The sequence below is a fragment of the Saccostrea echinata genome, unplaced genomic scaffold, assembly GCF_033153115.1.
Source record: "Saccostrea echinata isolate AGI-Se365-2 ecotype Australia unplaced genomic scaffold, CSIRO_AGI_Sech_v1 ptg000008l, whole genome shotgun sequence".
Lineage (NCBI taxonomy): Eukaryota > Metazoa > Mollusca > Bivalvia > Ostreida > Ostreidae > Saccostrea > Saccostrea echinata.
Genome location: NW_026889757.1, coordinates 11,386,458 through 11,403,058, shown reverse-complemented (window position 1 = coordinate 11,403,058; position 16,601 = coordinate 11,386,458). Strand labels below are relative to the sequence as shown.

Genomic DNA, 16,601 nt, shown 5'->3' with positions numbered 1-16,601 from the left:
ACTACATTTGCGTATTTTGCTTGGCATAGGTATGCAATGTCATTTCAATTGAAGTCTCAGTTTTATTTGCAAAAGTGTAAAATTTTAGTGGGCACTACACGAACATAAATGCCTAAAGCTCCGCTCCTACATGAATTGTGGGTGCACTTCGCAAACTTAGCATTAAGTTCCTGTATTTTTAACAATTTTAAAACCTGTAAGTCAAATTTAAGATAATCTTTAAAAAACAACACGTTTTAAATGTAACAAGAGATACGAGACACTATATATTTTTGAAATGGCTTTTTAATAATAAATCAGCATGTCTTAACTGCTTAATAAAAACATGTGCTATTTTACAATTTGAGTCTTACATTCAATTTCCACAACTTTCACAATCTAAAACAATGTAAGGACCTGTCAGATGTCTAAAATTTTACTATGGTTTACTGTGTAATCATAGTAGGGCGGGTGGACTTTACTTGTAATATTATTTCATGTGTGTCAAAACGTTGTGCTAGAATTGGTCAGGAATGTTAATGTTCGCATTTATTTTTACATACTATGAATTAGTTACCCTTCATCTTAAATCTGCATGTATTTCTTGAGTTAACTGTCACTATTTTAGCAATTCTACATGTGTAGATTAACTGCAACACTTTAAATCATCTGCTGCCATGCAACTTGTTTACATCCTGTCTGCCATCTTTATCGGTGCATGTTAAGTAGATTAGTTTCGTATTTAACCTCATGTTATTCATGTTACATTACTGGCATAATTACTTGCTATTAATTATGTTAATTATTATTGTGATTTCTAATATTCATTTTAGTAATTGTTATTCCCGATTACATGTGTCTAAAACTTGTACTATATTTTTATCCATCCGCGATATCGTCTGCATACTCAGCAAGTTTACTTCTGTGAAATTTACAAGTTTCAGAGATAAATTGTTTACTTACTTATTATAGACACATCTTTTGTAATCCATATTTATTGATTATTTTGTCTTTTCACTTCTTAATTCTTGGGTTTGTTTATAATCCATATTGTACGACATCTTTGTTTGACAGTACGACACGATTTTTATTTTGTACGATGTCGTACATTGTCGTGATTGGTGGAACGTCGCCGTACAGCATTTGTATTGGTTGAAACTTGTCATGTGACCCTTTTCCGAAGGTTATATATAGGGGGCGATCGCATTATGTCATCAGATAATTTGCCGAGTTGTCAGGCGCGTAAATTCAAAGTAGAGATCCAAGATCCGCCCATATTTTCACCATAGCCATACTATTGTGATTCCAGGTGAGAAAATGTTCGACAATTATCTCCCAACACACTGGACACCTATTTTATTGTAATTAACTCTGGAGATCATCCTACTAAAGCCATTGTACACCCCCCCCTTTTTTTTATAATAGTAGCCTGTACGGTAGACGCCACCAATATGAATTGTACCTGTTCAGATGAAAACTATATTATGCATGATTAATAAATGTTATTGAGACCAAGATGAATCTTATGTTTTCCCTATTACCAAGTGACCAAGGATTTTAGTACAGGAGTACTGCCAGTTATTATTTTGTAGCGCCCCCAACTTAAGCTTGGCCATTCCCGGGGAGCTTACAACAATCTTTCATGTTGATAAACTCCATTTGGGATGGTCTCCACGTTCCACGGTGGGATTCGAACCCGCGACGTAAAGATCAACTCCTTACTCCGCGACTCTAGAGCAGACGCTCTACCACTGCGCCAGACTGGTTCCTTTTAGAGCTAAAGGTTCCTTTTAGAACTACAGCTATGTATATACTAGTACATAGCTGCCTATACTGTTTTTACCTCTCAACGTTTGTATTTTTAAGTCATTAAAAAACATGAATTTCATGCAACAAAATTTTGAAAAAAATATTAAGATTTTCTTTATAAGAAGTTACCTGAGTAACTCTTCATCAGCAGATTCCTTTTCCTACATATTCTTATGTAAAACTTTTATCATTTTCTATGGCCCCACCCTACCGCAGGAGGTCATAAATTGAACAAACTTCAATCTTTACTGCATGAGGATGCTTCCTTATAAATATAACTAATCATGAATTTGCTGTTGTTCAGAGGAAGACTTTTAAAGATTTTTCCTATGTATTCCCATGTAAAACTTTGATTGCCCATTGTGGCACCAGCCTGCTCCCGGACGCCCTGGGAGTCATGATTTGAACAATATACACTACCTGCAGATGCTTCCATCTAAATTTGATTAATCATGGCTTTGCTGTTCCTTGGAAAAAAAGATTTTTAAACACTTCTATATATTTCTATGTTAAACTTTGATCCCCCTTTTCTGCCCAACCCTACACCCAGGGCTCATGATTTGATTGATTGATTGAATGTATATTGTTTTATGTCCCGTTCGATAATTATTTTTTCACTCATATAGAGACGTCACCATACACCGGTGAATGGCTTCAAATTTAGACCTTTACTCAGCATTCAGGGCCATTGAGCAGTGAGGGTTCTTTATCGTGCCACGCCTACCGTGACACGGAGTCTCGGTTTTTAAGGTCTTATCCGAAGGATCCGCAACTTTCACTTCAAAGTGCCGAGCGCTTGGCGAAGGAACAGTTGATTTGAACAAATTTCAATATGCACTAAGGATGGTTCTATATACATGTAAACATGATTGATAATGGCTTTGCTGATCTTGAGAAGGAGATATTTAAAGGTGTTTCCAAGTTATTCCTATGTATAACTTTGATCCCTGTTTTGCTCCCAACCTACCCCCGAGGGTTATGATTTGCACAGTCTTAAAACTACACTACCTGAGGATGCTTCTACATTGATATGACTAATCATGGCTTTGCTGTTCTTTAGAAAGAGATTTTTTAACGATTTTTTTCCTACATATTCTTATATAAAAACTTTGATCCCCAGTTTTGACCCCACCCTACCCCGGGATCATGATATGAACAGATTTGAATTTACACTACCTGAGGATGCTTCTGTATTAATATGATAAATTATAGATTTACTGTTCTTGAGGAGAATATATTTTTGATATTTCCTTTACAAACTTTGACCCCCTGTTGCCACCTCGACCTACCCCCGGGGGACATGATATGAACAGACTTAAATTTACTTTATGTAATGAAGATTTCACACAAGTTTCTGGCCCAAAGGTTCTTGAGAAGAAGATATTTAAAAGATGTCACAAAATTTTCACTAATTCTTAATTACCTCCCCTTGAAAAAGGGTGTGGCACTTCCTGAAGAAGTCGAAAATGTGAAAAGTTTACAGACAACACAACAGACAGACAGACAGATCAAAAAAGCTCACTTGAGCCTTTGGCTCAGGTGAGCTAAAGAAAATGAAGATTTTAAAAAATAACGTTTGTTCATGTCAGTGCTGAGATTTGTTTGTAGGTGGGGTGGTGGAGGAGTGTATCAAAACCCTCTGCCATAAACCTGTTACACCACCAAACTGCATGCACTGCAGTCGAACTTTCTGTGACAAGAGGCTGTTTTGAACGCCCTTAAATATTTAAAAATGTTCCATAACATCATCGACATTACGAAATATATCATTCAACTCAGTCTTCATGGATTTTGTAATTACAACCAATAGATTTTTCTTAATATGTATAAGGCTCAGATCAATTCAGTTGTGTTTATGTATTAATTTACTTTATAGAATGGCTCAAAATAAATCTATTTTCTTGACTGTCACCTTGAAATCTTAGAACGCTCAATTTTTCCTTGTATAAATGTTTGAATAATTTTTCATTTAAGAATACCAATTTAAGTTTTAAAACATGCAATTGTGTGAATATAAAAACAGTACTTGCACTTTAAAAAAAAACTCTATTTTCAAAACCAAATATATACCTCCTTAAAATTTAATGGCTTTTAAAGCAATACAATGCACTTCATAGAACAGCAAAACAAAAATGAAACTAAATTTGGAGTCTGGCAACTAGAGGTACTCTCTTTCTTATTGTAGTACTATCCAGCATACTTCCCGTATTGTTGAAATTGCTGAAAAAATCCTTTTAAAAAAGTTTGAGTTTCAAATGAAAATTTGTAACTCATTCTAAAGGTGGGGGTTCCGATCAAAATTAGAAATCTTCAGGGGTTATTTCCCAAAGATTCACATTACAACAGAAATATTTCAATTCTAGTTCATAAATTTTCAAAACATTTCTACATCGATCATTTTCAACGCATGAATGTTTTTTTGTTTTGTCACTAACTCTATATATTCTCCCTCTGATCTGGTGGTACATTGATTTTTTTTGTTTTGTTTATTTCTTGTTGTTATTGTTGTTTGTATGTTGTTTTGTCTAACTTTTCAAACTTCTTACTCAAATATATACTTTACAGTAATGATTTTATACCATCAAATAATGTTTTTAAGATATTCAATTCGCAAATTTTGCTTGATGCTACATGTAGCTTTTCATTTCATTGTATAAAACTTTTTTTTTTATTAGAAAGGGCACTATTTTAGTGGGACCACACGAACACTTACGCCTAAAGCTTTACTCCCACTACATTGTACGAACTTTGGCTGCACAGAGACCTTTATCTCAATTAATAAATAAACCAAATTCAAGAGAATCTTTATCTTTGAAAACAGTAATATTAAAATGTAACAAAAGAGATGAAACATTTTGAATGTATATACGTTTATTATAGATTAGCATTTTATTCTTATTTGATAATTAAATAATGCTATTTTACAGCTGCAGTGAAAATTTCATTTAAATCTAAAACAAGCATTATTTATGATGACGTAAAATGAATGAGAGGGCTGGGCCTCTGAAAATAACTGTTCCTTAAATGATAATGTTTATCCTAGTTTTCAAAATTATCACTCCACTTGTAACTAATATAAGAACTTCATTAACTTTGACTTTTTCTGGAAGTGCGTGTGCTTTCATGGAATCAATACTAGTAAACGTGTTCCTCTTCCAGTTGAACTTTAACCCCTTTTTATTTAAAGTATTTTAGATCTTTAGGTCTATTTATTTTTGTGTTTCTAAGTTATTTTATGCAAGAAAGATTACAAGAGAATCAATCAATCAATTAATGATATTTAAAAAAAAAAATAATTTTTAAAATTAGAAATTGTAGTTTTTTCAGGGAAAATATTTGTAAATTTATACGTAGAGGCCAATCTCTACTCCTCTCTATCATAAAACTGTTATGGCAAACACTTAATGACATTTTCCTCTGTCTTGTTCCTCAATTATAATTCTATCGATTGTTTCCTCTTAACCAAAATTTTAATTTATAAATTAAAAACCTATATACTACTAACATTTTTATGTTCCAAGAATTTCTAGGTTAAAACAATTCATGTTACAGTTCATATTAACATCAACCTTCAACTTATATACTGATAATATTGAATTATTCGGAGTCAAATTGTACAATATGATGGAAGTTAATATTTGTCTCTTTTCTAATTTCGCAAACGTACATACTTGGAACACAAGTGCTTAGTTTTTCTTCATAACCATTATTATTCTAAAATTAGTTTTTAAAATGTAATCTCAGATTTCATGGAAAGAAGGAAAATCAAATTTACAAGGAGATCTCTTTTACTCTTTACAAACACGGAAGCAAAACAAAAGGGCCCCCAGTGCATGGGTCAAGGGCGAAGCGCTGGTGGGGATCATGGGCCAAAGCCCCCAGAGGCTCTTGTAATCTAGAGATTTTATTGGGCTTAACTGAAGTCTTTTAAGTTAACAATTTTACTTTTTTCTCGTCATCATTAATGCTGAGAATTAATAAAACTATGAATTGTTTAAGGTCTGTGTAAGCAAAGCCTATGAGTCAAGCCTCCAGAAATTCTATTTTTAGGGATATAGAAATAAGACATTTCATTCACACCCTTTTTGTTCATGTTGTTCAATAAATCATTTCTTTCTTCAGAAGGAACCATGGTTTACCGATATCTTGGATTTGACAATTTATGGGATATGACATACCCACCCTCTCGCCCCCTTTAATCCGCCACTGATCGATATACTTAATTATTCAGGAAATTGTTGCTGTTTAATTTACGTATCTCTACATACACATCAATATTTCCCGACAAATTACAGAATTTGATCCACATCGCTTTTTCTTACTTATATCACATCGCCTACAATACGGACTATATCACTGCAGATCTCCCCGATTTCTTTCATTGTCAAAGGAGAGCACTCTAGAAAACCAATGTTATTTGGCTTTACAAAGAAACCTGCACCGAATTTTATTATCTTCAGGAAAAGAGTTTAACGATCTCCGAGAAAAGCTCCTTCATATAACGTTGATGAATGTTATTGGGACAATAAATCAAAGAATGACAATATTTTTGTGTCAAAGCGTTCGATTTTGATTGACAGGATGTAAATTGAGAGAAGCAAATCCTCGGGACAATATCCCGGCCTCCTGGCCGGGCGCAAACCATTTGGATCCTACATTAAGATGTATGTCTCCAATCTTATCAATAATTAAAGTCCCATTTTAGAAGACAGTGACAAAGTCGCAGTTGTCTTTGACGGGAGAATTGTCTTTGATGCAGAGAGTGCGGGAAGTCGGACAAATTGTTAGCTAATTTGTCAAGAGCTGTAATTTAACAATGGAAATAGCTTCAGTTCTATTGCCGCTTACAGCAATAATAATTGGCCGCTTAAAACAATAATCGACAATTCCCTGTCAGCTACGTAAATATCTGTGAAAATAAGACGTTATTAACTAGGAACTTGAAGGACGCCTTTCAATAGGAATAACAATATTTTTTTAATCCCAAAGCATAATATGTATAAGCAATTTTGCCAAATATGTCTCTTGTTCAATTTCATTTCTTTCCTTTCTTAATTTACGTAAGATTTTTAAGTATTGTACCCAAACAATGAACATATTAAATACAGATTCATAACGATTTGATATAGAGTATATAAGTTATGCTAAATATGTATTATCATCTGGTTTACATTTAAATCTTGCAAAGTAATGAAGTATGTGAGAAAAATTAATAAAAGTCTAAATACAATACCGTAAACAGGATGCGTTAAGATAGAACACATCTCAAGAAGGAGCACATTTATCTCTTTAATACCAACTCCGTATTTTAAAGGAGATGACAAAAACTCAAAAACATACTGTATTAGAAGTATAGGAATATATTATACACGTATTTCCTGTGAATGACATGAATAGGTAACATCATCATTGCGGGTTATGTATTCTTATTTATTTTGTATAAATAAGTTCCATATTTCCTCGAGGACTGCCTCTTGCTAAAATACAATTAATGTAAACATTTAATGCAGAAATTCCAACCCACACTTACTTTATTGAAAAAGATGTCAAATATAAAGGAATCTTGGATTTACATATATGGATAAATATATAACAATCTATTTATTCACTGAAGATTTCCCGATATTCTATATGAAATTTGACGTCATGTGTAGAATGACGTAAACGAGAAACACTTAAGAAGAGTCTAAGGAATGTTTTCATACACCCAAATATATATAGGGCACATCACGATTATGACTGAGAATTTTCGTCCATCCAAGGTTGAAGATTTTGAAGGGCATGTAAAGATGAGTTGCTCATGCACAAAGGGTCTCTGACGTCATAAATAGTTTTGTTAGCCTCGTTTTGAAGACTAAGCATAAGGCGATTGGCTGCTTGTCGTTCAGCCTCGCGTTCTTCCGCCGTTTGTCGCCTGAAAAAGAGACAAAGCATAATTTGGAGTACATTAAAAGAAAATTTACTTAAACGTTATACATGGTGCTCTTAGGAACTGTTGAGCGAGTGTTTTTTATTGTACGTATGCAATGCATTTTGAAAGTATGATTTCAAATGCACTGAAACCTTGCACATCTTTTTAGTTTACATATCACATTGTGTTCTAATAGCTAAAATTCATTGAAAATAGAACAAAATACAAATTAAAAATATAACATACTAGTAACAGCTGCAAAACGTGTGCCCAAGTTAAATATATGCTCGAAGGGAGTACATGTATTTGAAGTATACATGTATTTATAAAAAATAGCAAACTCGAAAATCAATAATTTTGTCAATTTAGTCATGTTCAAGGCACATTTTTTCTTTTTAAAACTGAAAAAATACTAGGTTTCTATGTTGCATTTTTCTATTTCTGTAATTAACTCTATCATGTTCTTTAAATTTCATCAAAAATGCGACAGATTGGCTTTTAACCAGTTAAAAACTCTCTTAGTTACTGACCATGTGATGGAATGTACATGTATACTGATAACAAGTTCTCTTACTTAACGCTTTAATGAAAAACAACAGATGTTCTGTTTAACAGAAAACGTCATCACTTTTGAACGAACTATTTACTTGATCGGACTTGTAGTAAATATTATTGTAAAAAGCAAGCTTAAGCTTGCAGCTATGATTTAGAACTGTTTATATTAATAACTATGCATATTTATTTAAACACTCTCAGAATTCCGAAATGAAATATGAGAAATATCCAAAAAGTCATCTGGCATGGATTCAAAAACAATTAAAGTTTTACAAATATTATGGAAAATCGGCGGAAGTTTGCAAGATCTTCACAGGGAAGATATTAGATCATTTTTATGAATAACATCATATGGTTTACAGGAATATCAGTTATTTCTCTCAGTTATATCACAAAAGCTTATCTAGGTATAAATAGACCGCCTGGATATGTCTTATGTGTTAACAATGGTGTTCTTTTGTTTTTCTTTTTTGCTACTCTCTCTCTCTCTCTCTCTCTCTCTCTCTCTCTCTTTCTCTCTCAACAATATTACTCTCTGAATCTTCTCTTCACTTAATCACGTGTTACTAAAATAACTGCAATTTTATTACTTATAAATACGGAATTTCCAGACTAATTGTTAATTAAAATTGATAAACAGTTAATTCATATTTTATACACATAATATGACGTTTTCATTGAATCTACATGGACAAGATTTTAGCCAAAATGATATTTTTAATGAATTCATTAAATATCAAGCATACGGGAGTAACAGGTTTAGTAAGCTACTAAAATCAAAATGAAGAAGAACTGAAAAGCATGCTTATTTATCGTAGTAACATCTCATTGATTTAAAGAATTTCTCGTTCCATTTTTCGATATTTTGAATTATAATCATGTACATGCATGATTCATATTTTAAAAATAAAACTGTATGAGAATCAAACTTTCCCAACTATATTTTTAAATTTCAAAGTTACAACGAATATTCATAATTTACCTCCATTTTGTTCTGCGGTTCTGGAACCACGTTTTGACCTGTGCGTCAGTCATTTTCAGCGCCTTTGCTAGGGTGGATCTTTCGGCTGAAGCTAAGTATTTTTGGCGGTGAAATCTTTTCTCCAGTTCCATGATTTGCAGACGAGAAAAAGAGGTGCGCGGCTTCTTCCTTTTCGGGGGTGTTCTGTTTTGATATGGGTGTCCAATCCTGCGAGTAACTGAAAATTCAAGAATTTACAAAATTATAAATTACAATTACTTTCCTTCTAAACTTTAAAAATATTACAATAATCCTAGTTTAATAGAGTTTTAATATCCTTATGCAAAAAATAATAGACATCTTCAAATAAAAATAGAAAACAAACAATTGAAATACTATTCATGTATTTTGAAATGTCTACTAGGGTTACTGAAACATTTTTCTCAAATTTTGTTCAAATCTTTAACAGTATGTTCCTATGTTTAGCCTATTGGATTTATCAGAGAAAAAGTCATGTTTTATCGTAAATGCGAATACAATAGTTTTTTAAATGTTTATTTCACAGAAGGAAGTCCTTAATTAAAACTTACATGAAGTTGCAATTTATTACATAAGTATTACTTAAGTATAAATCAAAATTTAAGTAGGGTTGTAATAATTTGTAAACAAAACTTGTCAGGGTTTTCTGTTAAAAAGTACCTTTGAAAGTAAAAAAAAAAGTACCTATATACATTATGTTTTTAGTAAGATTCACTCTGCATTTTTTGAATTAGTGAAAAAGATAAAACTTGAAATACAAAAATGATCTCGAAACACCAACTAATATTCGTTAACGTGTTTTATCTAACGGATCAATAAGATTTTTCGTATCTTTGTTTTATTTTTTTTTTTTATTTATTTTTTTTTTTATTGTGCAGAAGAGTATAAAAGAGAAGAATCGTTAATCTTCCAAATCCATGAATAATAGTTTATTTAAATGTAAGTAAAAAATTGCATTCCGACATTCTCTTCATTTCAAATACGATTTTTTTTCATAAAGGTATACATGACAATTTCAAAGGAGATATCATGGATATATATATGCTCTTGTTTTTACATGAAGTAGTTGTCTTTTCATTTAAACATGTACATATGAACTGATTCATACATTGTATATTTAACTTCCCTGTCGTATATATATATACGTTTTACATGTACACCTCTCTCGTTAACAATTCTAAAACAATTGAGGTCAAACCAAATTAGTTATTTATTGATACAATTTTAAAAGTTAAGAGCTGGATCGTAATTTGTTTAAAACTACAAAACATCATGAAGTATGGTAGTGTTTACAGACTAATTTTATTTATTTTTCCTATCGGAGCACATATCAGGGACTTACATCCGGGTTAGTTCCCATACTTCCTGTTATTTCCATAATTTCAGTACCCTTAACTATACTGACCGTATTGTATATAGCGAATAAATTATAAGTACATTTAGAAGTCCAACAAAAGTCACTTGTCATTCATTCAATTTTAATTGGTAGACCAGTTTCCAACTGCCTCTCAATTACTAATTGAACGTCATTCACAAAGCACTTATGTTGTAACATCATATTCGATTGTTCAGCCAGTCAAACTCACATTTAGCGTCAGCTATACTTAGAAATACCGTTAATAGGTAACTTATAAGCTTTACAATGACTATGCTTGGCTTTCTTAAGGGTTTTCTCTTTAAACAAAAGAATATGTAACACATTTGTAATTTGTAAGGGTGTTACACAGTATACAATACTGATTTATAAAGCGCTTTATCTCTCTAAACATTCACTTTCATTATTTTTTTTAATTATTTTTTTTTAGATACGATGTCCCCATATATCGATAAAATATGATAAGAAGATAAATCAGTATACATATATCTTATTCTAATTTCTATATTGATTTAAATACATAACAGTTTTACATATATACATAATTAGATACATGTAATTAGGAATTAGTTTGGTTTTAATACACCCTAAGATAAGCTAAATGGCCTGGAATCCTTTTAAAATTTCCTGTTTTCCAATGATAACTACAAAGAATCAAATCGATATATATAGGCTAAATAATAGACAAATGTAGATCCCATTTTTTTCTTGGAAGAGAGGGGTGCTAAGTGTAATTACACAGTTTGTCTTGCTCAGTTAAATACAAAGGAAATCTGTACAATGAAGTACATTGATCATTCATGAAGTGAAAAGTCAAGAACATATTTTTCTGGATTATAAATATAGACCAAGACATTTAAAATTTCCAACAAGTATAAAGTATGCATGGTTATGTTTAAACGGAAGACCATGGTGACTAACTTTTTTTTTGTCCTTTGTATCCAAAGTGTGTAGACAACCACTACCTCCAAAACACATATCGCATTTGAAAAGATCACGAATTATGTGTCTTTTTGAGAATTTTATCAAATAAACGATATATTAATCATCATTAAAAACATTTCTCTTATAACTTTAACCAAGACATTTGATAAATTTTGGTATGGTAATATTTTTGAGACAAAAAACGCAAAGCAAAAGTAATGATAACAAATCTTTTAATTCATAGGACGTGTAACGAAGATAAGAATAAAAGAGAAACGTTGATTTCCCACCGATAACGACAAAAGAGGGACAACACTTGATTATAGTTTCCAATCACTCATCAGTCATTCCCTGAATTAAGCGACTGAAAAGTGGCATCTCGATCACGCTCGCTGCTAGAAAAACCTCAGCGCTTGTCGTTTGTTTACACGCGTCTCATAAAAAGTGTACAATGTTTACTTTTAAACACAGCTCTTTACAGAAAATAAAAATAAATAAAATGTTGTTATTTTCAAAATCGTTATTAATTCTTTCAACATCTTTGAAACGAAATCAATAAAGTTTTGAAGGCGATTAGTGCCAAAAAAGACCCAGTCTATTATTCAAATTGTTTTTTAACAAAATGAAATCCATTTTACATTATTAACTATTTTATGTATAAAAAGATCTTGGATTGTCTTCACAAGAGGACTTAGTTCACCGAGCAGGGGGAAATATGTCAATAAGTTTAAAGTAAACTTGCGTCAAATACAGTTATAATTCACAAATCTTTCAAAAAAAAATTTAAAAGGGTATTCTTCTGGATTTTAGAGAAAAAACTATCAAGCTTGTTTAAATTATTCTACATTAAATGACAGTGAGATCAAATTAAAAGCAAAAACTTAAAAAAGCAAATGTGACTTTTTTATTCTTATGAAAGTCATATTTTGCTTTTAATTATATACATGTGTCGTTTTCTGATTACTGGGTTCTGCTGGGATTTTTCTGTTAATGTAGATAAAACAAAAATCGTTATTTTAAGAAAGGGAGGTAAAATCAAGCCTACAGAAAAATGGAATATTAATGGGCATTCAATTGAAGTTGTCGATAATTACATATTTTACACAAAAGCAACTAACGTTCCAAGGAAGGAAAGCCGTGTTTGCATTAAAATCAAAAGTAAAAAGTATGTGTTTAAAATTTAAATACAGAAACCCTTTGTCACTTTTTGACACCTATGTAACAAGTATTTTAAACTGTGGTTGTGAAGTTTGGGGTAGTCACAATGCTAGTGACGTAGAAAAAGTACAGTTGGAGTTATAAAATCTGTTTTAGGCGTAAGGGAGAACACCAACTTTGCTTCAGTGTATTTAGAAACTGGAAGCTACCTATGAAAAATACTCGATTGTAAAGAATTTTCAAATTCTTGTTCAAGGTTTTATTTAGTAAAAATTGTATAATAAAAAATTGTTATATGACAACTGTGACAGAATGAAAAACAGTAAGAAAAATTGGGCCTTTTGTATAAAGAAAAATTGTAGGAAATAGGGTTAGAATATATGTGGTGTGGACAACAGATGGCAAGTTCTAGAATTTTTTCCCAATTATAAAACAAAGATTGATTGACATTTGTGTTCAAAATCTTATGGAAGAAATCAATTATTCATCAAAATGTAATATTTACAAACATATATTAGACAATTTTTCTTTATAATATTATAATCCTATACCTTCTTTGTACAAAAACGCAAATCAGTTTCATCTCATAATCTGGAAATTGAGACAGGACGACATAATAAAATACCTAGGGAGAGTAGAATGTGTAAAAGTGAAGTAGAAGATGAATACCATTTTAATTTGTTCGCATTTTAAAAAGATCCGTAAAAAATATATCAAGAAGTATTACTGGCAAAAGCCATCTGTTTTTAAATTTTTACAATTGTTAAGTGCTCATAACGTCCATGATCTCTGTAATTTAGGGAAATATATTCATTATGCTTTTGAGTTAGGAGAAAGTTTTCTCTCATATGGTAATTCTCCATGAATACATTATTATTATATTGTATTATATATGTGTAATCTATAAAAACCGACATACAATGTCATTATGTAATATTTTATATTACACGTATATGTATCGTTGAAATGCGATAAGATGTATGTCTAAAGCAACAAACAAATAATAATGAGAATATATAAAATTCATAAAAGAAGTAAGTGACAATTATGATTGTCGTGTACTTATCATATGAATTTCATATAATTCTATAATTAGTAAACATCATCTATTCAAACATTCAATTCAATGTAAGGAAGCTTTTAAAAAAAATTAGCACATTGTCGATAATTTGATCATACTAACCGCCAAATCTGTCTCTTCTCATGTCAAGCCACCCGGAAATTCCATATGACGTCAACATGGGAATTATGGGATGTGGTCTGTGAATTGAAATCTGGCCCGGATACCCACAGTATCCAACAGGGGGCGCTGATAAGGCACCCGGTAACAGAGGCGAGGGATAAAATGTAGAATGTCCAGGTTGCTTTTCGTTATTGCTTTCTACCCCTCTGGGATCCACTCCATCATTTGATTCAGAATCCGAATCAACATTCTCACTTTTCTCCTCAAAATTGCTCAGAATTCGACTTATTCCGAATGATAGTTTGGGTTTAGATTTAGAAGTTTCGCTATGGCTTGGAATGTCGTTTTTAGATTTTTCAGCCATTACTGGCGACGTACGGTTCTTTTCAGCGTCCATTCTGTTCTAATTGCAACATTAATTTAAGAAATTCGTGAGTGAGAGTAATAGGATCCCCACAATTAATAACAATTAAAAGAGGTGTCTCAGACCCAAGAAGCATTTCAATCATATTATCTTGAAAGCCGATATCTACTTTAAAACTTCATTAACAGTATTATTTTGTCGAAGTAGATTATCAGAATCAGTTACGAAGATTCTGATTGGACAAGACTCTAATACTCCGCCTTTAACACCGCCAAAGTAATTAGACGTGACGAGATAGGTCGGACCTTTGCGAATAAGGTGTCAACGAAATCGTTACACGTGTTTTCTAGCTATCAGGAATGGCATGTAGATATATAGCGCTTAATAAACAAGTAAAAAAAACCTCTTTACAGTGCACATTTGTCGCCAGAACATTTGTAGAATATTTTTGTGATACAGAATCTTTTTTTTAATTTGTTTGCCAAACTTTTTATCTATTTTGCCAAACTGTTTCCGCTTTCTCATTAAGATGAACCCAAAACTTATTTTACATAATAAATTATTTTCTTTCTGTTGCTATAGTTTAAATTTCATGTGGCAATTTTCAAAAGAGAAAAAGAAAACTTCATGCACGATTAATCTGTGCTATGTACGAGAATCTATGCTACACAACACATATGCTTTTACTCTTTATATCATTTTTATGTTTCTAACCCTAACCCTAACTCAAACCTTACACTGAGCCCTAGAAATCCATTCAGATTTTTTTAAATTTTTGATTGAAATAACATAATTTTCAAAAAGGAACATTTGGAAAAAGAGGTGGAATTTGATATACTTTTCCAACAGTAAACTTAATACATTGTGTTGTAACTCATCAGACAAAAAACGTACATGCAAGCAAATGGACTGAAAGGGTTTTTGAAATTATCTTAATATGTTAGCACCACAGAGGAATGCATCTCTGACGTTGAATTTGACATTTAACAGCGGATTATTGTTTAAAATTTTAAAGCAAACAATTTCGACTTTTCGTGTAATACTATTTCTAAAATCTTTTGCGTGCAAAAGGGGTAAAAATCACGTTATCTGTCACCTTGTAATCTCGGTAAATTACACGGTTTCCCTATTGAGACCAATTCCTATTTATAGTTCTATTTTCTTCGAGACCCCTCGGGTATTTTCAATGTCTTTGGAATAAGCGGTCATTCAAGGCAATGGATGGCAATTTTCTCTACAGCGGTCATTCATTACAATTTTCGACTGTGGCCAAAATATAACCAATTCGCTCACGCGATCCGTCCAGCGTTTCCTCAACTGACAATGGATTAGCATTATTGTTTTTCACTTTATGATTACATTTGTTCATTTTGTGAAAAAAGTCTCGATGGTAACCAGTAAGAAGCACTTTAACACCTCTGTGATGGTCTCATTTACACAGACGGAAAGCATTTGACGCCTTTTACAATTGACTTTGTACGGGGAGGCAAAAGGTTTAAGTCAAGATCTCATAAATAGACAAATGAGTTCACAATCCTAGCGCGGACCATCAGACGATCTATTATGTATTTATTTCATTTACACGCAAAAAAGGAGTTTTAACATAGTCTCCCGGGGAATTTTAAGGCAAATCTATAGTTCTTACTTCTGAGGGAAGAAAGCGTGTTATGGCTAAGTCTATAATCGTAGACAAATTGTCCTTCCTTCCCTTAGGGGTTCACCCATTTTCGATTAAATTGTTGCACGGGCGCTCTCGTGTATCTCTGTTTTTCTAATTGATACTAAACTTTTTTCTGCTTTCCTTAGACAATGAGATCGGTGTTAGGCTTTATTAAGAATTGTATGCGTCATTTGAAGACCCCATGGAAATTACAAACCAATGGCTGTTAATCATCATTACAATGTAAAAAGTTACTGCACTTTGTATAAATGGTCAAATATATTCGTTCTGATTAATATAAAATTGTTAAGGCCTACAGAAGGCGTCAATTACCTTGAACCTCGTTTAACAGATGTACATCACAACATGAACGAATAACAAAATAATAGTGTTTGTTTGACTAATTATGTAGTTTTGAACCGAATGACTGCTATTGAAGCAAGAGCTACCAAAACCATTGATTATGGGTTCTAGTGTGAAGTGTTAATTTTTTTTTTTTTTTAGGTTTCTACAACCTAATCTGCCACAATTTTAAATCAATCAAGTGATATATTCAATAATATTTTCAAGAGGCGTCAAGACACAGCATGTATGAACGTTTGATAAATATTAAATGTTAAAGTAAAATATTTTTAACTTTTTTAAAAGTACAAAGATTCACATGGCTCTAGATCTAATGAATT

The 16,601-nt window shown here is 31.9% G+C and overlaps 1 protein-coding gene across 1 annotated transcript; it reads right to left on the bottom strand.

Moving 5' to 3' along the window:
- Positions 1–7,403: 7,403 nt before the first annotated feature.
- On the bottom strand, positions 7,404–14,398 carry LOC133181429 (T-cell leukemia homeobox protein 3-like). The gene is made up of 3 exons (XM_061315939.1): positions 13,895–14,398; positions 9,237–9,453; positions 7,404–7,702 (listed from the first exon to the last, which is right to left on the bottom strand). The coding sequence occupies exons 1-3, from the start codon at positions 14,289–14,291 to the stop codon at positions 7,522–7,524; spliced, it is 795 nt and encodes a 264-aa protein (XP_061171923.1). The 5' UTR covers positions 14,292–14,398; the 3' UTR covers positions 7,404–7,521.
- Between the last annotated feature and the right edge of the window lie 2,203 nt (positions 14,399–16,601).